General features: G+C 63.5%; 1 protein-coding gene across 5 annotated transcripts in view; it reads right to left on the reverse strand.

The window, feature by feature from the left end:
- Nucleotides 1-21,531, reverse strand: part of FGFR1 (fibroblast growth factor receptor 1) — a 30,669-nt gene extending 9,138 nt beyond the window's left edge. For 2 of the 5 annotated variants that reach the window (XM_064472771.1, XM_064472770.1), the window contains exons 1-6: nt 21,303-21,531; nt 14,256-14,464; nt 4,256-4,519; nt 3,417-3,500; nt 2,742-2,917; nt 648-771 (exon numbers count right to left, since the gene is read on the reverse strand). In XM_064472771.1, coding sequence (XP_064328841.1) covers nt 648-771; nt 2,742-2,917; nt 3,417-3,500; nt 4,256-4,519; nt 14,256-14,346 — 739 coding nt within the window. In that variant the 5' untranslated portion in view covers nt 14,347-14,464; nt 21,303-21,531. The remainder of the gene's footprint in view (nt 1-647; nt 772-2,741; nt 2,918-3,416; nt 3,501-4,255; nt 4,520-14,255; nt 14,465-21,302) is intronic. The other 3 variants (XM_064472774.1, XM_064472773.1, XM_064472772.1) reach the window with 2 other exon arrangements.
- Between the last annotated feature and the right edge of the window lie 819 nt (nt 21,532-22,350).

Genomic DNA, 22,350 nt, shown 5'->3' on the forward strand with positions numbered 1-22,350 from the left:
CATGAGGACCCCCGGCTGGGGTGAGCACCGATGCACCTGGCAGAGCCGCGGTGTCCCCTCCCGCAGTGGGGCGAGAGCAGCCAGGAGGGGCTGGGGACAGGGACAGGTGAAATCCCAGTGCGGGGACGGGGACCTCAGTACCTACTGGGGGGTCAGAGGTCAAACAAACCTAACGAGGGCCCCGGCCCTTAACAAAGCGGCTGCCACTGTGGTGAGTCAGCATTAACAAACCCCTTTGTTCACCTCGCTGACTGTTCCCTTCAGTTTGCTCAGTGTAATCAAATTAAATCACATTTTTAATGGTTCATTTACTGGCATTTAGAGCAGCTCCACATGTGGAACTGCTCAGACCAGCCTTCCCAGCTGGGAATTATGGCTAATAAGGCGATTAGAAAAAGTTTCTGTCTGGTCTATGAAATTATTTCCACCACAATTAAAAATCCCCAGAATGGGTTGAGGTGGACCTTCCGCCTCGCCTGCTCGCAGACCCACTGTGCCACGGAGGTCTGCGCTGGGGCGGGTGGCCAAGCATGTCCCGTCCCCGTGAGCGCACCCCCATCTTTGCAGGGTGCAGCACCCGTTCCTGCTCGGGGAGGGTGGGGTGGACGGGGACCGAGGGTAAGCCCTGCCAGCGCTGCACTCCTCACCCACGACATCCAGCTGGTAGGTGTGGTTGATGCTCCCGTATTTGTTCTCCACGATACACGTGTAGTTGCCCTTATCGGACGGCACCACCGAGTCCATGATGATGCTCCAGGTTGCGTAGCGGACCTGGGGGCACGGGGACGACGACAGAGCTGGTTACGTGCGAAGCGCCGGTGGGCTGGAGCACACGAGCCCTCGCTCCCCTTCACGTCAGAGCTGGCTCAGCCCCCTGCCCCTGCTGTACAGGCAGGACATCAATCTCCCTTTGAGGTCACCTTTCCCCTTTCCTACAGAGGGACCGTAATTGCTCCCAGCTGTCCCAGGACAGCCTCGCCACGGAGCCAACTGCGCCAAGAAGCAGATGTTGTGAGCCGAACGTGATGGGCTCGCCCGGCGCGCAGGGACACCCCTCTCCAGCGGCCCCAGCATGTGGAGGGAACAGACCGGCATTGTTTCCCCGCTGCCACAGCCCGGGAAGAGCTGCTTCCCCCGGCTGGCCCTGGGGCTTGGACCCGTGCTGCTCCCCACGGCCAGCCCCGCCGGCAAAAGGGCACCGTGCCGGTCGGGGTGCAGCCTGGGTGTTTTACACCGTGCGCCCAGGACACCTCCGTGGGCGCTGCTGACCAGGCACGTTTCCTCTGGGATGGGCCTCGGGCTGAGCTGGGCTGTGAGAGCCCCCCAGGTCCCTCCCAGCCATGGGGCACAAGGACGGCTTTCCTACACCCAGCCCCAGCTGCTGCTGGCTCTGGCTGCGGCTCCTCCTGGCAAGACCTTCCCAAGCCCTGCTCCCTGCCAGCGCAGGCTGCATTCCTCCCTCCCAGCTGGAAACTGGTTATTTCCACAGTTCCACATTTCAGCCCCATTAGCTATCCAGGGCACCACGCTGGCACTGCCCGGGGAGCCGTGGCGCTGCCAGCAGCCCCTCTCCCCCCAGCCCGTGAGCCTGCGTCCCTCCCCGGGATGTGCTACAGGGAGCCGCGAGCTGTGACGTGGCCGCATTCCTGCGGCGCGTCCCTGGCACCTGGCTGGAGCCCGCGGCACGCAGGACCACGGCTGGATCCCATTTGTGCATCGAGCGCAGGACTCAGTGGCAAGCGAGCACCCAAAGCCGCAGCCCCGCGGCACCCAGCGGGCTGGCTCTCGGGGTCCCACCCCAGGAGATGCCTGCTGAGGGGCACAAGCCCAGGACAGGCTGAAGCCCCGCTCCAGAAAACAGAGAGATGATAAAAGGGGACAATAGGGTCCCCGGGGGGGTCCCTGGGCTGGAGCTGCCACCAGCACAGTAGCAGACCCAGATGCGGCCCACCCTCTCCTCTGGGGAGGGGAGAAGCTCGGGGGGTCCTGGCATGCTGGTCCCACTGCTGGGACTCTTCTGCAGCAGCAGCAACACCACTGCGAGGCTGGAGCCGTGAGAAGGGGAAAGCCGAGCCCCCATCCCGCCCGGGGGGACCTGCAGCGGGTGCTGGGGAAGCAGCGCTGCAGCCACCTGCCCAGCTCAGGGAGCGAATGCGGCCCCTGCATGTGGGCAGGGGCCCCCTCCCCGCTGAGCCGGTACCCCTGGGCTGCTGGCACAGCTCCTGCCGACCACCGCTGGGTAACGGAGGGGCCTGTCCACCCCTGCAGCCCCAGGGCTGCCTGGCCACCCGTGGGAGCCCCTGCGCCCGCTGGGGACGCCAAGACCCCCTCTCCTCGGTGCGGGGATTAGGCGCAGACGGAAAAGGCAGGCTGGCTTCATCCTCCGCCCCCTCCCCCAGAGGTTGAGCCGGTGCAAACATGACCCAGAAGCAGGTCACTGCCGTAGGGCTATTTTGCAACAGGAATGTCAGAGGGGCCCATCTGCCCCCGCCGGGGGCTGCGTGGACAGGGGGCTCGGTGCCTCTTAAGCTGCAGAGCCCCTTCTTGATCCTCCTCCTCCCCACGCCGCCCCAGAGCAAGCCCTCCGGCCCCGGCCCCTCGAGGTGTGCAGAGCCTGCACCCGGCCAGACTGAGCCCAGAGCAGCTGCCCGCAGCACCAGCACAGGCAGGGCCAGGGGCTGCCTCCCCATCGCCTCCGCAGGGTGCTGCCCTGCACCGCCCCGGCCCCCCGGCTCCGCTACCTTGTACCCCCCAATGCGGTGGTCGGGTTTGAACTCCTTGCCGTTCTTCAGCCAGCGCAGTGTGGGGTTGGGCGTCCCGCTCGACGGACACTTGAATTTCACCGTTTTGGCAGCAGGGACGGCATGGAGCTTCTTCTCCATCTTCTCAGGATAGGTCCAGTAGGGAGCAATGGCCTCTGGGGAGCAGAGGGAGGGGCTCAGCAAACCCACCAGGGCTTCAGCCTCAGGGAGCTCCAGCATTTTGCTCCTGGTTTATTCCCCAGGATGCTCAGGGCAGGGCTGATCCGGGAAGCTGGAAAGGTGCAGGCAGCTGAGCCTGGCTCTGGCAGGGAGGAGAGCTCCCAGACACTGGGTGTTACCCGTGAGTCACAGCAGCCCTGTGGGGCCCGTTCTTTGCGAGGTGAACGCTCAGCATGCGTGGCTGCAGCAGCAGTTACCCCAAAGTCGCCGTGCCGGCATGTCCCCTACCTCTGATCAGGCTGCTTTGCCCAGGTGCAAAGACCTGCCCCCTGAGCCCTCGCCACTGGTGAGTGCGCTGGGCTGGAGAGGGAGCCCCTGCCCATCCTCGCCTGCCCTTCTCCATCCCTGGACGATGCTTGTCGGTGTGCCCAGCTTCCCCTCGCACCCCTGCCAAAAGCCAGGGCAGCACCAGGGGCAAACCCATCTCACACGTACGGTTTGGCTTGGTGTTATCCGCCTCCTTCTCCTCTGAAGAGGAATCCTCTTCATCATCATCATCCTCCGCGGAAGGGAGCGCGTCTGCAAGAGAAGAAACGGCCCGACTGAACATCCATGCGCGGACCCTTCCCGAGCGGGGCCAGTCGGGGACCGGAGCTGGCGCAGGACTGTGCCCAGCGGGGCGGCCGGGGCAGGGAAGCGCTGATGGGCGGTGGGAAGGCGCGGAGGTCCCGGGTTAACGCTGCGTGTGCCCACCCGCACAGCCAGGGCTGACAGTGCCTGCCATCCCAGTGCTCACAGCCCGCGGACATCGTGGAGCAATTTGCCCCCAGAGGTGATTTCAGAGCTCTGCGCCGTGTGTCCAAGCACGGCTCCTTGCCTGGTGCCACCAACCCCTCTGCGGTGACAGCCGAGATCCTGGGGCACAGAAATGCCCCAAGGCCTCAGCGGACACCTCCCAACCTCGAGCGTTCATTCTTCTCCAGCCTCACGCTCCATCAATGCCAGCGTGGACCTCGGCTCAAGCCCAGCGCATGCCCACTCCTGCTCTCAGCCCCGCAGCCCCCCCGAGACCCACGGAGACAAACACACGACAACCTCCAGCCGCTTCTCCCTGCCCCGCAGCAGGCGGGAAGTCACGGCACCGCGCCGGTAACTCCTCCGGGCACCCCCAGATCGCAGGTCCGCCCTGAACTCACCGCGCAGCCGGGCAGATCCGCGCGTGGCCGGTGCACGTGCCGGCGAGCATGCAAAGGCGTGCGGAGGCAGCCTGCTTCTTGCTCCGCAGCCCGGCCCCGAGGCTGCCCCTTCCCTGCGCGCCCAGGGCCACTACGAACCTGAGACGTTCACGGAGAAGTAGGTGGTCTCGCTTCCCGAGGGGCTGTTGGTCATGCAGGCATAGAGCCCCGAGTCCTCGGGCACCGCGTCCCTGACCTCTACCTCCTCCCCGGTAATGCGCGTCCGGTTGTTCTCGGCCAGCTGGACGCCGTCGCGCACCCAGTTGATGCTCTGGACGTCATCCCTCAGCCGGCAGCGCAGCTGGAGGAGGTCACCGGGGTGGGCCGAGTAGGACTCCACTTCGATTTTTGCTTTGGGCAGAACTGGAGGAGTTAGGAGAGAGAAGAAGAAAGAGAAAAAAAAAAAAAAAAAGGAGAAAAGAAATAGAGACCAAAGGAAACCATGCTGCTGCTGCCGCGGCGCTGTGTTAATGAGGCAACATGCGCTGCTGGGATGCTCCTGCGGCGGCACCGAGGACCGGCCGCCCCGGCGAGCCCAGGGCAGGGGAGCCGGCGGCAGCGGCTGCAGAGCGGAGGGGAGGCAGAGGCAGAGGCTGCGAGCACCCCAAGCAGCACCAAGCACCTCACCCCCGCGGTACGACCTGCTCGGTGGCCGGGGAGTTCAAAAGCACTCACGCGCCCCTTGGTCTTTTACCGCACTGCTCAGCCCAGAGGGGCTTTGAAATGGGGGAGAAACGGGCAACTTGAAACATCCCAGGCAGTTCCAGCTGCTTGGGCAGGACCTGGCCTCTCCCAGGAGCATCCCAAACCCCTCCTCAGCTCTGCCACTGTGCAGGGGTCCCGGGATCCCCACCACCAGGAGCGGGCAGCCAGCAAAGCGGGCTAGGGTCCCCATGCCTTGCCCCGGTTAGAGCGCTTCGAGGCAGGGGTGGGAAGGCCAGGGGGATGAGGGGGCTGCGCCAGGACAGCAGGCAGTGGAGAGAGGGTCTGCGAGAGTGGTGTCGCTGGGAAAGGTCAGCCCAGGGGAGCTCCAGCAAAACAGGTGCCAGCTGCGGTGCTCCCGTTCGCAGCGACCCTGGGCAGGGCGAGCTGCAGCTGCTCCCCGATGCGACATTTGTGTGAGCAGCACAAAGATCCTTTCTCTCCGTCCCCTGCTACGTGATCTCGCCTCTCCTGGCCCTGGTAGTGCAGACACGGCTCCATCTTCAAGCGCTGCCCTCCACCCTCCGTGGTGGTGCACGAGTGGCTTTCCCAGTCCTGGGCTTGGTGCAGACAATGGGGTTTCAAACCATCTCTTCAAATTTCGTGGCCCGAGGAAGGGTTCAGGCTGTCGCAGCCCCGCGGGTGCTGAGGCTCCCTCTGATGGGGTGGGGTGGACGCAGGGTGAGCATCATCCCAGGAATGAGCACCACGGGCTGGCACACACAGCTCCGGGTCCTGAGAGCTGCGGCAGGAGCAGCATGAAGGGGCACACGGCGCTGCTGCAGATGCTGCTTTCAGGGGCCAGAGCTGCTCAGCAGCGTCCTGGAAGTAAGCACTGCATTTCTCCTGCACCTCTGGGCCAGTGGCAGGCCAGCTTCAGCTGGGCCGAGGGCAAGAGCTGATGGTGCCATGGGGGCATGGCCGAAGGTCTCCACGGTGCAACTGCTCCGGACCAGAGGGGTCCAGAGCGGGGCTGGAAAATCTCAACGAACCCTGCGCAGGCAGCCCAGCAGAAACGGTCTGGAAACGTTCAAACTTCAGCTGATCCGTGCGTGTCTCGAGGGCTGTCCCCCCACCAAGGACCGAGGTGCTCGGTGGGCACGCAGCCCACAGGGACCATACTCTGGCCAAGGGGGCAAGAGCAAAGCCACAGCTCTCCCTTGGGACCCGCGCAGCCCCCAGCGAGGAGCGTGGCAATTTGCAAAAGGGCAGCTAATTACAAACACCCACAGCATCAGGGCACGCTGGAAGGGCTGTCTCACTGCAGAACTAGCACACCTTATCGCCCTCACCTCTTGGTGCCCGCCAAGCCGGACAAGCGCAACCTCTTCCCCCACCCACACACACCCCTGAACAGCCGTGGAGCAGCTCGTCCTGCGCCATCAGCTGCCGAAAGCCGGCACAGGGGCTCTGCCTGCACTAAACCCTCCTGGTCAAACATCGCCGCGAGCCGAGGCGGCGCAGGCAGGGAGCGCAGGCTGGCAGCGAGCAGCGCGGGGCTGGGGCCGTCAGCAAGGCATCGCTCCGCCCAGGACTCACCAGCAGCTCCGCACTGCCAAAACCGAAAGCTCCGCTCTCCAGAAGCTCTCACACACCACATCGTGATCTGCACTTTGCTTTCTGGCCACTTTTCTTCTCATACCGACGAGAAGCTTCATGGGGAAAACATCTACGAGCACCTTGAGAGCTTCTCCTTTTCCTTTTGCTTTGCACTTGAAGGAAAACAGCGTGCTGGGGAAGAATTCACTTTTCTCAGCTGCTAGAAGGCCAAAAACCAGGGCTCCAGATCCATCAGTGAGAGGTTACGAAGCATTATAACGTGGAAGGTAAAGACTGGTGGGAGTCTCTTAAGTGGCGGGGGAAGGGTCTTCCTTTTGCAACCCTCATTTTTGCTCACAGCCTTGCAGGACGGGCACTTCTAGTAGCTCTGATTTGTGTTTCAAGTGATTAGTCACAGGCATCTTCCAACGCACACAATGCAGCAGTGATGTCCCGTTGCCGTCTGTCTGAACACCACGGGACTTGGTAACACAACGTCCTCCTGTCTGTCCCGATTCCCTTCTCAAACAGAGCAAGGTCAGCGAGCGATAAACAGCCATGAAAACCCAAACCAACACGAAACACAGAGCTGCAGCCAGAGCCGTATCTGCCCTTATCTCGCTCCCTCCACCCCGCCGCGCTCAGGTCTGCCCCTCCCGCCGACAAACTTATTCCTTATCGGACAGAATAACCCGCAGAAGGTGGCTGGAGCCGCCGAGGACCCCACCATCCACGAACGTCGTGACGTCCCTGTCGCCTGTCCCTGTCCCCCCGCACGCCGGCACTCGAGGAGCCTCGCGCAGGCTGGGGTCCGGCGTCGTCCCACGGCCGCGGTGCTGTGGGCGCTGCCGGACCCACGGGGTCCCACCACGCCGCAACTGAACCGGTGCTGGGCCAGCGCGGGATCGGTTCTAGCCAGCAAAACACCCTGTGGTCCAAGAGCTCATACAGGTCACCTCCTTGCCGAGCCAGCCCTCGGGACCCCAGGGACTCCTGCCCATCAACTCGCCCACAAAGGTCTGCAGGAAAACCTGCCCGTGTTGGCACAGGGAGGGAAGCTCCTGCCAGCCCTGTGCTCCGCAAACACCTCTCAGCTGGACCTGCAGACTGGGGAGGAGGTGGCCTGGGGGGAGAAAAGGTATTTAGGGGGAGGGATAACCTTAAGCCACCCCAGTCTGACTCTGGGGCTCGGCGAGGCAGCGCCCCAGGCTCAGGCGGGTCCCTTCCCATGGGCACAGCATCGCGCGTGTCCCCGGGCACCCCACGCAAGCACCTCCGCTCCTTCAGGCCATGGAACTGCAGGCTTTGCTGCGCCGAGGAGCCCGGGAAGGCGGGGGTCGGGGGTCCGCCGGCGTGCGGCCACATCGCCTTTCAAAGGCGGCAGCCCCCTCCCCCAGCCCCTCCGAGTCAGAGGCTGTTTTGCATTAACAGCATGACCGGGGAGGCGCGGAGGCGTCGAGCGTGATGGACGGGCGAGGGGAGGCAGAGGGCAAGGCAGGATCCTGCCCTTTGGTAACCCAAAGCACATCTCTGGCACTCGGGGATAAGGCGGAAAACACGGCATGGTGGGAACGGCCTGAAAATGAATTCACAGGCTAATGAGCATGTCCAGGTTAGCTCACCCTCCGGGCGGGAGCGGGGCTGGACGATGCTGCTGCGGGGCGGCCCTGGCAGGCAGACAGCACCGCGGCCGCCGCGACGGCCCTGCTGGCACCGCGGCAGCTGATGCACAGGAATCTCCTTGGAAATGCAGCCTCTCTGCAAAACCAGGCATCGCAGTGGGTGCGCCAGGAGCAACGTGGTCCCGCGCTGCCCCCGGCCTGCGAGCAGCCAGCAGCGTGAGCCGTGTAACGACGTGCCCTCCACGTATGTTAATCAGGGTGAGCCCGTTTGACCGCTGCACTCCATCAGCCTGAAACATCTCTTTCATAGGTTCTGCTTTTCTGTAACCTAAACCAAAGCACCAGGTGCAGCCCCTTTGCAGAGCCGCCAGCCCGGACGGCTGCTCCCATCGGGGCACCAAGCAAGCCCCAAGCAGGCCACGTTAGCAAAAGTTTAATCAGCCGGACAAACGCTTGGCTCTCCTCCCTGGGCTGTTGCCTGCCCTCACGCTGCACGGCGAGGCTCTGGATGCTCCCAGCATCGCACAAAGGTTGGTCGGCACTAGGCAAGCCCTGGCCAGGTGGGATTCCTCTCCCCAGCCTGGCTGCAGCAAAGCCAGGCTGCAGCAGCACCGGCCGGGAGCTGCACAGCTGCAGCGGTGCTTTTGGCTCCTTTTGAGCAAAACTGGGCACTGCCGAGGAGCAGAGCAAACGGAATACCAGCAGCGCCCGCTGCTCGCCAGCCTGGAGAAAGCAGCAAAACACACGTTAGATCTGGCACATCTAAACTATCTGCTGTTCCCTTTTTAACTTAACTCTTCAGGTTGGGGAGGTACACCAGCTTCCCAGTCGGGATCCCGCAGGGCAGATCCCCATCCCGTCCCGGTGCAGCAAAGACAGGAGTGCTTACAGCCCGTGGGGAGCCCCGGGGACCCGGGCGAGGCGAGGGGCAGCTCCAGCCCCGGCAGATCGCGCCTCCGCTTTCAAACGAGCCCGAAAAGTAGATGCACGCTCCAACAGCCAGAGCAGCCCGCGGTGGTTTTATTACTTTATTCCAGCTTTGAAATGGAACTGAAAGCGGAGCTGAGCATGGTGAGCGCCGGCCAGATGGACAGTGTCACCAAGTGCATATAACTGTCACCGGCTCCCCCGAGGCTGGCCCCCGACGGGGACGGCGGGGGACAGGGACACAGGGCAGCGGCCCTGGGGAGAGGAGCAGCACGGATCAACCTTCACCCCCGCCATTCCCCGCGCAGCCCGTGCCTCCCCAGGCCTGTGCGCACACACGGCGCAGGAGCCCGGCGCTCCCGCCGCGGGCTGCGATGGCGATGGCGATGGCAATGGCAATAAAGCGGCCGACAAAGCGGCGCGGGGACAATGCGGGCGGGGGGCGCGGGGCCGCGGCCGCCGGTTGCCCTGGAGACCCCAGCGGGGCTTTCCGAAGGTATTTCCTGAAGAAAAAGCACACACATGCCCAGCAGCCCCGCTAATCCCAACAGGAAGCGCTTACCGGGACGTGGGGATTGGCTTCTTTCTTATTTAAAAAGCTCCTGGCCCTGCTGCCCCCCTCCCCATCCCGAGCTGTGTTGGGGGGGACACTCCCAGCAGCATCCCTGCACCCCGGCTGCTCCCGTGGCGAGGCACATCCCTGCCTCCCCCTCCCCGGGGAAAGGCTGCAGCGGGGAGATGCCAGCAGGCAAGAATCAGAGTCTCAAGGCACCCATGGCTCTTCCTTGGGGGGCTCAGGGCAACACCAGCTCTTCCCGACCGAGCCAGCCTGGGAGGCAGTGGGCTTCTCCCCACGCTCCTGTCCCCGGATGCTTCCTCCAGCAGGGAGAGGGGGATTTATGTACTGCTCTGGGCACTCCTGCTCTTCCTAGCCTGCACGTCAAATGAAGCAGCACTTAATTAACAGGCGTGTTGGTAGTTTGCAAAGCTGTCAGAATAAATCCACCCCTTTTCCCCTGGGACACCCCCGGCCACGCTCGGAGCTCTGCAGCAGAGAGGAGCCCTCGGGGGCAGCAGCTCGGGGCACAGACACTCACCCATCGGCTCCCCCCAGGCGTGGGACGGCTGGGGGTGCTGCCCACCCCGCGGGGCACAAACACCCCAATCCGCACACATGCCTATGGCTTTTTGCAATAACCGCTGGCTCTGCCTGGGCCCTGGCTCGCTGCCGGTGCAGGCAGAGGTTGCGTTCCTCTCCCCACATCTCTCCTGAGCAGCCCCGGGCTGTTGCACGTGGCAGGGGGCTCAACAGCCAGCCAGCCCCCAGACACATGGACACCCCCTTGCACCCCCCTCACGTGGCTCTGCTCACCGTGGGGCAGCTCTGCAGCCCAGGCTCTGGCAGAGCGCTGCTGCTTTTCCCAAAGACTCATATATCCTTTTTTCCTCCTCAATTAAGGGCTGGAGCGACAGCATCCGAGTGGAAAGGCGGGAGGCGGGGAACAATGCCTGCTCGACAGGCTGGGAGGGGAAGGCCAGCAGCGTGATGCCCCAGAGGACACGGCGATGCCTGGGGGAGCTGGGGACAGAACGGCTGCAGCAATTGGGGTCTGGGGGAGAGGAAGGCTCGGAGGTGGGGGCTGCTGGGCCCCCCGCCCCAAGCTCCGGGAACAATCCTGGGCTGCTGCCATCAATAGCAAAAGTGCAGCAGGCTTCACGGCTTGGCACGGGGTCTCTAAGCTGCTCGTAGGGCGCCAGCGAGGAGTCGGCTGCTCCAAACCTGGTCTCCTGGGGCAAGGAGGGGGGAGACACCGAAAGCTGCAAAAATGAGGAGGGGGGACACAAAACAGCAGGGAAATGGGGAGGGGAGGACAAAGCTGAGGGCCAGCAGTCCACCCGGGGATCAGCGGGAACGAGCCAAGGAGCCTCGCTGTGCCACCTTCGGGGATGCCGTGGCTGGTGCCTGCACGTCCCAGGCTGGAGCTGTGCCGAATAGCCCCACACGTCTTTGCTGCCGGGGGCGGGGGGCGCCGAATACAGCCCCCGGGTTAATGTTCCTGCCAACACTGAGTTTTGGAGAGAGGAGGAGGAGGAGGCAGCAGCACAGCCCCATGCTCGCAGAGGTCCCCAGAGCTGCCTGGGCTGAGCACGCTTCCAGCCCTGGACCTTTGGCTCCTGTTGGGTCCAGAGCAAGACCCCCTGGATGAGCCGGGCACAACAAAGCCCTGCTCCCCGGGAGCCGGGGCCCCCGCTGGCCCCGCAGATGGGGCCGGGGGGAGGTTAAGCCTGCAGCCAGCTGGGCGGACGGCGGCACTGGGAAATGGGGCAGCCCTCTGCCCCCCACCCCAACAGGGGCCCCGAGCCTCCAGTGGGGGGCTGCAGCCCCGGGCTCCTCTACCAACCCCACCCTGCTCCAGAGGACAGATGCACCCCCCAGGAAAGTACCTGTTGCACTGGGGCAGCCACTGGGGCTCAGCGTGCCCCAAAACGAGCTGCCCAAGGCACGACTCCCCTCCCCAGGACACGGCGGTGCCTGGCTCCCCATGAAAACCTGCTCAGCTGCTTCGCGCCCCCAGCACCCCCCAGGCGGGGATGAGGCAGACCCGGAGCCGTGGAAATGCCTGAACAGCAGCGAGGACAATAGCAGACAAGGAAAGAGGGGAAAAAATCCCCTCGGCAATTTTCTGCAGGTTTCTATTTAACCTGAAGACAAAGAGTGGCTTTGTGAGGGAGAGCGATGGAGGTTGTGCATGGAAATTTCTTGGCTTTTCCCCTTAACTAGAGGTTTTTTTACCACCTCCAAATTTAGGTAACTATAAAATGCAGTAAGTGCCCATTAATATTTTATTTGCTGCAGATTTTTGAGTAACAGGAGCGAGCCCCTGACAAAGGCAGAGTTCCCAAGCCCCCTCCCCACGCCACGAGGAGAGGCGGGCCAGTGATTGAAAATCCTCCTCTGCAGCAAGGCAGGGGCCGCTGGCCGGGCGTGGGGGATTACTCGCTCCCTGAGAAGGGAGCTTAGCTGCCTCAGAACTGGGAGTAAACTGAAACCCCATAAACATCCAGAACAAAGTCCGGGAAAGCTGCTGCCTCCGTCACGGAGGGGACCTGAGCGCAGCCGCCGCTGCCCCCCGGCCGGCGCGGGCGATGCTCGTGAGCCGGGGGCGATGCGAGGGGGAAGGCAGCGAGCCATTTTGTCCGGGGACGTGACGCCCCACGGCGCAGGAGCTGAGCCCCCACGCACACCAAGCTCCCCCGGGGCCAGATCCAGAGCCTGCCCTGGCAGGTGACCCGCAAGGTGCCGGTGGCACGGCCCCAGCTGCGGGTCCTGGCCCAGGACTGGCTCTTCCCATCCCACATGTCCTGCCGGGAACATTTTGTTCCCAGCAGCCGGCCCCGGAGCCAAGGGACGGCTCTGCCCCAGCCGGGCTCCCGCTGTGGCACTAATTGGGCCGCCCTGGTGAGAACCGTGTCGGGAAACATTTCCAGAGGTTATTGTTAGCCCTGGCATGAGGCTGGCGAGGAACCAGCTCCCTCCTCTCCAACCTCTCCTCCTCCACCGCCTGCTGCTGCTCCCCAAACCCTCCAGGGGGCACAGGGCTCCTTAAGCACCCCAAAACCCACCTCTGCTCCAATCAGCCCTCACCCTGAACACCCTGACAGCTTTCCCAGCGCGATAGTCGGGGCCAGGGCTGCCAGTGCTGCTCTGCCGGTGGCACAAGAGCCATCCTTACCCCAAACCCAGCCAGGAAACCTCTTCCAGGAAGAGCAATCTCCCGAGAAAAACATGTTTACCACTGTCAACCGCGTTATTTACAGAAGCGGAGAGCGAGCATGCCAATGGAAAACTCTCGGAGATCATCCCAGGAGTGATGCTCTGCCCAGGCTCCTCTCTGGCGCCCGCAGCTCCCCAGGGACCACGCACTGCTCCAAGCTATCTCATGGGATGTATCTGTGACCAGGGTACCTGCTGCTCAGACCAGAGGCACCGACCCCAGCCCACCGGCCGCAGCATCATGCCGTGCTTCCAGCAGGGATCACCCAGTCGTCCCCCACCGAGGCCGGCGCGGGGACCCCCGCCGCAGCGCGGTTTTCTCGCCGGTGCCAGCTCCCGCCCTGTCCCAAGCCCTGAGCCACAAAGGGAGCTTGGCCTTGGGGACCGGGACCGCGCCGGCAGCACCAGCAATCAGCCTCTCGGGGCTTTGGAGGGAGGAAGAGGAAGGGGGAGTGAGCCTTAAAAAGAAAAGCAGTACCCCACAGACCAGACATTCTTGAGTAATTAAAACCAAAAGGCAGTAAGTCAGAAGTCCTGCGCAGTGCTGCCGGGTCTGTTTATTCTCTGCCTCACCGAGGGGAAGGCCAAGGCTTTGAAATGCTAGAGCGGTGCTTTCTGTCGGGGCCAGCTGTCTCCAGGGCCAGGTGACCCCACTCAGCCCATCCACTGCATCTTGGGGTGCCACCGGGCTCCGGAGCTTACAGGGCTGCAGCAGGAGCAAACCCCCAGCCTGCCCATCATGGGCCACAAGCCCTTGGGAGGCTTTTAGGGGAAAGCAGTGATGAAAAGCGAGGGGGATGCCCTCGTCTGGGGCTCTCCAGCCCCAGCGATGCCTTGCAGTGGTGCAGAGATCAGGGCTGCAGGAACCACCTTGAGCCAGGCCTGGCTTTGAACCCAGCCCTGTGGGCATTCCCCAGCCAGGGGCAACGCTGGAGCATCCCGGGGGTCTCCGTGGGCTGCGTTCATCTCGCGTTGCCAGCTGGCAAAGCCTGCACTAGTACCCTGCACCCAAATCTTTGTCCCCACCTGCTGAGCCCAGGATGACCCCAGCGCCAAGTAGGGGTGGGAGAAGGCTTCACACACGTCTCGGGCTACAGACCGTCGCAGGGAAGCAAGTGCCTTGACACACCATGACCATCCTACCAGGGACACAGCCCCCAGGGCTTTGTATCCTTCTCCAAACCAACAACATCGGGTTTTGCCACAATTTCCCTCCAGGTTTAAAACATCCACTGGCAATGCTAGAACCATGCACGCACTTTTTGTGCCCACGCGAATTGCTCTCAGCAGACAACATGTGCCACGTCCCCACTGGCACCAGTCAGCAGCTCCCGGGCAGCCGGGCGGCCGCACAGCACCCTGCTGCTGCGGGGGGATGTGCCCGTGACCCCGCTGCAGCCCCCACGGCTGGACCTCGTGCCAGCCTCTGCCTCTTCTGCAAGGGACACCAGTTGTCTTATCGCCAGAAGAGAAACGCAAAGGAGGCGGGAGGTGGGCACTCCCCGGCGCGGCCGCGGAGGTTTGCTCCTCTTACCTTGGTCGGGCAGGGTGGGGGCCGGCCTGGCAGCGGAGAGCGTGGCTGTGACCAGCACAGCCCAAAGGATGAGGCACCGCCAGGTAAACATCCCACTGCTGCGGCTACTGCTCGGCGACTGGGCTCCGCAACTCCCACTCCATGGGGACCCCGGGCTGGCCCCGGGCGGGCGCGGGGGGGGTCTCCGCCGGGCTGTCAGCCCCTCCGAGCTGCGAACGAGGAAAGCAGAGTCAGGGCAAGGCGAGAGGCACCCCCACATCCCACCGTCCAGCCCCCTCTGTGCCCGCAGGTGGGCCGTGCTCACCGTCGCAGGCGATGCTCCTCGAGCATCCAGCCCGGACAGCGAGGTGTCCCCGGACCCGCGGTGGCAGGTCCCCGCAGACCCCTCCGCAGCCCGAAGCGACCCAGCGCTGACTGGCAGGGTTATGTTTTCCTGTATAAAAGCGCTGATGTGTCGAGAGTAAAACCACTGGCGAAGCAGAATCAAATGCATCAAAATTTCCCAGAACGGTGGGAGAAATTTTCACATGCCAGTTAAAGAAAGTGAGATTTCTGCTCTCCTCTTCCTGTGCTTAGTTTGTGCTAAGAGGAAGCTCCAAACAGATCAAAATGCTGCAAAAGTTTTGAAACAAAACCCCCCTCGGCCCAAGGCAGGCCATCACAGTGCGGCAGCTCTTAGAAATGGCTCCGTTTTCTTTAACTTTACTCATATGAAAAATAATCTCAAAATCTTGACAAGGTCTGTGGGACAGGAGAAATGTTTCTATTGGGCTTAAAAGGCCACTTCTCCCCTGTGTGAGCACACCCGCAGGCAAACGCCCTCCTGCCTCTCTCCCTTGTTTCCACATCTTTGGCCCCAAACACCCCAGGCAGTGCTGGGGCGCAGCCCAGGACCCCCGGGTGCTCCAGGACCAGCAGCATCTTGCTCTGCTGCTCTGGCCCAAGGCTTCGCCGTGGCAAGCCCCACATATCCAGACCAAAATCTGATGTTGTCTGTGTCACCGTGCACCCCCAGCGAAGCAGATCCTGCTGCAAACCCCAGCCCCTGCCATCCCCTATAGGATCTATAGGGCGTGCACGCAGCCACCCCCTATGGAAACACCTTCCTGGAGCTGAAGGGGTTAGCTGGCGCCTCACCCCGCTCCCTCGCGCAGCAGATCTCTTTCCACCAACAGCTGTTTTCGGAGCGGCCATTTGGGGAGAAATCCCCCGGCTTCCACGGCCAACGCTGCAATTTGCTCTCATCCCTGCCAGCTCTCACGCTGGGCCTTCCAGCCCGCCCGTCCCTGGGGTCCCTGTCCCCTTCCCCTGCCAGGGGGCTGTTCTGTGAGGGGAGGTACCAGAGCTGGGTTCTGGCACAGGGAGACCCAGCGGAGCCCGATCCCGGCTCAGGGTGCCCCGGGGATGTGCCCTCTATGGCCTTCATCCCTCCTTCCCTCTGGCCGCCCCTCCTTCCCGCCGCACTAGGAGTGTGGAGCTCTGCCAAAACACGTGCGGGGGGGGGGGGATGCCGGAGCCAAAGCTCAAGCCCAAGCCCAGCCACCCCTGGCCAACTGTTTCCAGCAATGTGGATGCGAGCGAGCCCCTGTGCTCCACCCCCGCGACACATCTGCGACTCTGCAGAAGCCTGGGATGGAGGTCCTGACGCTGGCCATCGATAATTGTCCCCCTGGGCTTGGCCGAAGAGCTTGCCGTTGAGATCCCTGCCCAGTTAATTGCACAACCCGAGCACGGCCGTGCTGGCCCGGCCAGGGTGCTGCTGGCAGCAGATGCTCCGGGAGAGGTGCGAGGACCAGGGTGCGGACAGGATGATACCATCCCCAAAACCCTCCTCCAGGCTCCGGCAGCCGAAGGCCAGAGCACCTCCCGGGATGCAGCCGTACCTCCATGCCCCGTAGCCCTTGCCGAGTATCCTGAGCTCACCCCGTTTCTCTCCCGACCGACTCGTGCTCCCCAAAGCCCGGCGCCGAGCCGCGTGAACAAGCATGAACTTTGCCATAAGGCATTTGTCTAAGTACGCGCCGTTAAAAGCGGTGAGTAATAATTGTAGTGAGTAATAAGCCGCTACTCATCCTCCCCACGCACTCGGTCCGTCAGAGCTCCGGCCACCCGGCCACCGCCTCTCCCGTTCCAGCGAGGGAGCGAGACCCTCCGTTCCTCTTGCCCAAAATGCCGGCTTTTTCCCGGGGATGGGCTGAGCAGCCGCCAGTGCCAGCCCCAAAGGGCTCCCCTTTAACACCGGGTGCTGCCCGGGGAGCTCAGAGCCGCTGAACAGCCTCTGCAGCCCGAGGAAACCGAGCCGGGGTGCAGGTGTGGGGGCTCCACCTGCCTCCTCCCTGCCCCAAGTGCTCTGGCTCCGACCGGCACAGGGACATTTGGGACCCAAAATATTGACACAAGCAGTCAGGCAGGGAAAAGCGGCAAACACCGGCGTTATCTCCAAGCGCCAGCGCTCCCAGGCGCCGGGCAGCACACATTAAAATAGTTATTGAATGTTAACAATTTATCAGGGTTTGGAAGGGGGAGGTGGAATTCTTCATGGAAAAAAAAAAAAAGTCTCTGGTATTTCTGGAAATTATTTTCTGTCTCTAAGTGGTTTTGTTTATCGACAGCACATGCTCCCCGGAACATGCCCTAATGCGGAGTGTCTGCGTGGGCCTCCCAAGCCGGCCCCTCGCCGAGGGGAGGGATGGAGGGAGGGATGGAGGGAGGGAGGGAGGGATGGAGGGGAGCACAGCGCCTCCAGAAGCAGCAGTTCCTGAAAAATGAGTCAGTGCTGGCTCGGCGCAGAGCAAAGCCCTTCTCCAGATACACCTCGGAGCAGGCGCCTTCCAGCTGATTCAGGGGCTCAACAGCAGCATATTTCCATGGCGTAGGGATCACTCGGCAGCAAGGAGCTGCCCTGCATCTGGGAGAGTCACTGGGAGGGAGAGGAGGGAGGGACACATCCCAAGGTCCAGAGGGAGCGCACGACCCACCGATGCTCAGCTCCCCGGGGCGGAAAGGGAGGTGGCAGCAGCTATGGCTTTGCTAGAAGGCAGACAGGTGCAGGGCAGGGACGCATCCTGCACACGGGAGTCAAACCGAGCACCCTGCCTGCTCCCCCCGGACAGGCTGAGCAGCACCCATGGAAATCCTGGTGTCCAGAGAGGGGTGGATGCTGAAGGGAAGGGGCAGCGTGGACCCTGCCCTCCTTCCCAAGGCAAAAGGGAGCCCGGGGAGCCCCTCGGTGCCTGCCCCTGACCCCCCGGGGGTTGGCAAGGAGTGGGGAGAGTGATCCTACCTGTACAAACAACAGCATGGCTCTTCTCTGTGCTTATACTGCTTTTATAAAAATCCCAACAGGAAACCGTTTGCTCGGGAGGATGGCAGCTTGAGCAGGGTGGGTCTCCAGCTCCCGCCGGGCACCGTCCCCACTCCCCGCAGCCCCGGCACACTGCAATTTACTGCCCAGGGGTGGATTTAAACAACTAAAAATGGAAGCAGTAAGAGAAGAGCCAGGGCTAACTGCCCCTCAGAGACCTGCCTCCAAGACTGCAATTACAGCTGGCCATTACACCCACGGAGCTATTTCGGAGCGGTGACGGCCCCCTGTGCCCACCTGTGCACCCTCCCAGGGGCACACACTCCCTGCACACCCGCGCGTCGGGGAAGATGTTGTCATGCAGCCTTTGCACGCCTGTGCATTCACGAGAAGCAGCCTCGTGCAACCTGTCTCCTGTTGTCCTCGGGCACCCCGAGGGCTGCACTTTCACCTCTCGTCTCTCCCAGGCCCGTGAGTCACCAGGCTGAGCTGTCCCAGGGACACGGCACAAGACGGGACCTTCCACGCTCAGCAGCCTGTGCCAAACGTTTGTGAGCTGAGTGTAGCAGGGGAAGCCCCTTCCCGTCCCACAGCTCATCCCCAGGAACACATCCAAAATGCCCAAAGTAGGAGCTGGTGCTGGAGCAGGGTGCCTGGCTGAGGCACCCGGGGGTCGGAGCCCCGGCTCAGCCTGGGGTTTCCCGCGATGCTGTGCCGTCCCGCGGGGGAGCCCCTGATCTGATCCCCCAGGAGCAGGCTCCATGTGCTCGCATGTAACGGCGGGGTAGCTGCTGCCGGTCGGCCGGAGCGGCTCTGGAGCGGGGCAGCTTGGCCCCCGCGCACGCAGCCGCCGCCTCCCCGTTGGAGCAGAGCTGGCCCGTGCAGCATCCACCATGTCAGAGCGTCCCCAAGGCAGGCGCGCGCCAGGGTGCCTCGGCGCCAGCAACCAGTGTGTAATGCAGCAGGCAGAAAAACAACTGGGCAAGGCCAAATTCAACAGGGAGAAGAGTCTGAGCTCGGCTCCCAGGTCTGCAAGGCTTCAGGAGCCCGGGGTGGGGGCCTGCACCCAGCGAGGGGCCACACGTCCCTTGGGGTGGAGAGGCGGTGACTGCCGGTGGGAGACCTTGCCTGGCACAGATGCACTCCAGCTCCACAATACAGAAAGGAGCCTCAATTTTTCTCTGAGGCTCAACACAAGCAGCCCTCCAGGTGCCCTTGGGGAAGAAGGGCATGCCAAAGGCAAAATTCGTGGGCGACACAGAGAAGAGCCTTCCCCTTGCCCAGTGCTCCTTGCCTCAGCCTCCGGCTCAGGTCAGGAACCAAGTATTTGCTGAAATAAAAAGCAAACACAACTGCAAATGTAACGATAGGGAAAAACTATAATGCCTAAAGCAGACACATGCTTGGAAAAATAAATATCCAACTGTGCTGCACACATACTGCATTAACCCTTCCCAGCCATATGTGCCGCAGCTGCCACGAGGCCTTGCAGCTACCAGGGGTATCTCTAGCACCGAGTTCACTGCACACTGTGGGCAGCCAGCAGCGGGGGAGCCTGGTGTGCAGGGCAGCAGGGATGGGGAAAGGTCCAGCCTCATCCACAGATCTGTGTAAAACCAGTTCAGTTTTAGAAGCATCCTCAAATTCAGGGATCCCTACCCAAGGGCTTGATTTTCAGATCTACAGAGCACCCGTTGGTACCCGGAAATCTCCACTGGGCTGGTACCACCGACTGGTCCAGGACAGGGACGCTGGGATACAACCACAGCCTGCCATTCCCTGCAAGAGGCAGAGGCCCATTACTGGGGCTGGATGGGGATTTTGCTACATTCAGCTCCCGCAGGAAGGCTGCTGGGAGGGGAAGGACGTACACTTCTCCAGCACACGCATCCCCAACTGTTCACGTTTGCCTTCGCGCCCAGAAGCAGAAGGTCCCCAACGGGGGAGGAAAACTGAATTGCTGGGATGGGACAAGCATCTGTGACCCAGCCCCAGTCGAGTGGCCCCTTCGAGCAGCCAGGGCTTGTGGGGCCAGAGCATCAGGGGGAAACCAGCTGGGGCTGGAGGCAACACAGCTCCTAGTTCAGTTTACGATTTTAGGTAGATAAATAAACAGGGATCTCCAGTTCACACCTGAAAGCAACCCGGGCTCCTTCCCAGCACGGCTGGGGCGGAGAGTGCTCCCAAGGCGGGCACATCACGCGCAGCAAAGCCTGGAGCCGGCGGACGCACACGCGGGGTGCTTTTGCAACGGCCGCTGCTCCTGCCTTCGCCCCACCAAGGCAGGGACTGTTTATTTTAATCCTCTCTGAGCAACACAACGAAGAGGCAACAGTGCATGCCAGCCACCACAGAGATTAAGGGAGGAAGTGCTCCTGTGTGGGGAAAATGGCTGCTAGCCAGAGCGGTCTGCGGGGGCCGCACTCCTGCAGCATCCCCAGGGCTGGGCAGGGTGGCTGCCCCCCGTGCCCCCCGCACCCTCCTCTCTGCACACACGCTCGCATCCAGCTGGTCAGCACCCAGGGACCCCCAGCCAGCGCAAACCACTGCCTCCCCCTCAACACAAATCCCAGTTTCGCTCTGGCTGGGACCCTGGCAGAGCAGCAGCCTCCGAGCCCGTCTGTTTTATTAATGCAAGCAGTTGGGCGAACCGTACTGTTAAGGTTTAAACATTGACGGGAAGGAAGCTGCACCAGCCAGCCGTGACACGCAAGACACGGGGCAGTAACTCAACAATCCGGGCAGAGAAGGGAATCGCGAGGCGGCTCCGGTGCTCCTCGGCGTAACCTGAACGCGGCCGTGCTCCGCTCCATCCTCGCACAAGGCCAGCTGGCTGCGGGTGCGGCTCGTGGCCCCGACAGCAAAGAAACCACAGACGCCGCGACCCAAAACGCCACCCGAAAGGCACGCCGGTGCCGAGGGCTGCGCGCATCGGCCGGGCGGGCAGGCGCGCACCGCACGCGCAGCCGGCCGCCGCGGACGGGCGAGAGCGATTCCCAGGGACCTGCAAAGAGTTTGGATAAAGGAGGCTCCCCGAGTCCCCCACCTCCCGGCGGGCAGCCTGCAAACACAAAGGGAAGCGTAAACTCTAGGACCGCGGTATTCGGAGCGCCTCCGTCCTCGCTGACCGCCGCAACGCCCCAGGATCCGAAATCTTAAACAAAACCAAACCCAACTCCTTTTCCATCTTTTTCTGGAAGCCGCGAGGCTCCCGCTTGGCAACTTTTCGGGAACAGGGACCGGGCAGCGACTCGAAAAACACCCCCCAAGCCCCCCGCCGGGCTCCCCCGCGGCCGGGGAGGGGGGTCCCGGGCCCCAGCCCGCCCCGGGGCTGGCGGGTTTCCAGCCCCGGCTCGGCCCGAAGGACGGGCTCGGACCCGCCGCGGGGCTCCGACCGCGAAGCGGCTGCGAAGAGGGGCCCCCGCAGCCCCCGGGGGCTGCAAACCAGGGCCCCCGACACCGGACCGCGCCGGTGTCCGCAAATCACCAGCTCCCGCAAACCGGAGTTCCGCCCCCCCTCCCCCGCCGCGGTGTCCGCAAACCTCCAGCACCCCGACCCCCACCCCCAGCTCCCGCAAATTGGAGGCGCCCCCCCCCCCCCCGCTCGGGAGGGCGCCCCGCGGGGTCCGGTGGCGGCGGGAGCCCGATCCCGAACCGGGGCCGCCCCCCGACCCGCGGGTCCCCGCCGCCAGCGGAGCACAAAGCCATGCCCCGCGGCCCCGCAGCACGGCGCCGGTACTCACCGGAGCCCCGCGGTACCCGCCGCTCCCGGGAACAATGGAGGGGAGCCCCGGCCGGGGCGAGAGGCGCAGCCCCGCCGCCGCCGCGCTCAGAGCGGCCGCCCCATGGCGGGGCCGGCCCCGAGGTGGCGGCGGGAGGCGCTCCCGGAGCCGCGGCCGCCCCGACGAGCCGCCGCTGCCGCTGCCCCGCGTCCCCGCCGTGCGCCCGCCGCCGCCGGACTGAGCCGCTCCCGCACCGCCCCGCCGCCTCCCCCCGGCTCCTCCCCCGCCTGCCTTCCTCCCACCCCCCTCCTCCTCCGCGGCCTGATGGGGCTTGTAGTCACCGCCACCCCACCCCCTCTCGGCAGCCCCCCCCCCTCAGTGGGGTCCCGGGGGTCCCCGCTGGGTTTTGCAGGCGGTTGCTGGCCCAGGCCGCGGCGGGATGCTCGCCTCCACACTCCCACCCTGGTGCTTCCACACTCCCACCCTGGTGCTTCCACGCTCCCACCCTGGTGCTTCCACACTCCCACCCTGGTGTTCTCCATCGCACCAGGGAACCAGCGAGACCTGTGGCGCAGGCAGGGGTGAAGGGGTCGCCTGCACCCCGCTGCCCTCCCTGCCCGGCACCCAGCCCCGAGGCGGCAGCACGCAGGCAGCCGCCCGGAGCCCCCAGCCTAACCCTTCTGCAAAGGGAGGCCCCGGGGCACCAGCTTTCTGTGAGCAGATTTTTAAAGGGTTGCCAGACCCAAATCCTTCCCAGGAGCCATCCACAAAACACCGCTGCTGCAGTCCCTGTTGCTTCCCAGCTGTGTACATCGGCCAGCCTTTCACGGAGGTTTGGAGCAGGAACACAGCAGCTGTAACACAGAGGACCCCAAAAAACTCTCAACGTGCACAGCAGCACGCGTGCCTTCTGCTCAGTGTCAGCCAGGACCACGCTGGGTCCTCGAGCTGGAGGGCAAGGTGGGATATTGCCAGGCCAGCGAACCCAGGCTGCCTTCTACGCCCTCCCAGGGGGGAACCCACTCTGCAGAGCCCCGGTTTGTGCAGCTCAGACGAGCTCCCCCAAAGC

This window comes from Phalacrocorax carbo, chromosome 24 (genome assembly GCF_963921805.1).
Source record: "Phalacrocorax carbo chromosome 24, bPhaCar2.1, whole genome shotgun sequence".
In the NCBI taxonomy this organism is placed as follows: domain Eukaryota; kingdom Metazoa; phylum Chordata; class Aves; order Suliformes; family Phalacrocoracidae; genus Phalacrocorax; species Phalacrocorax carbo.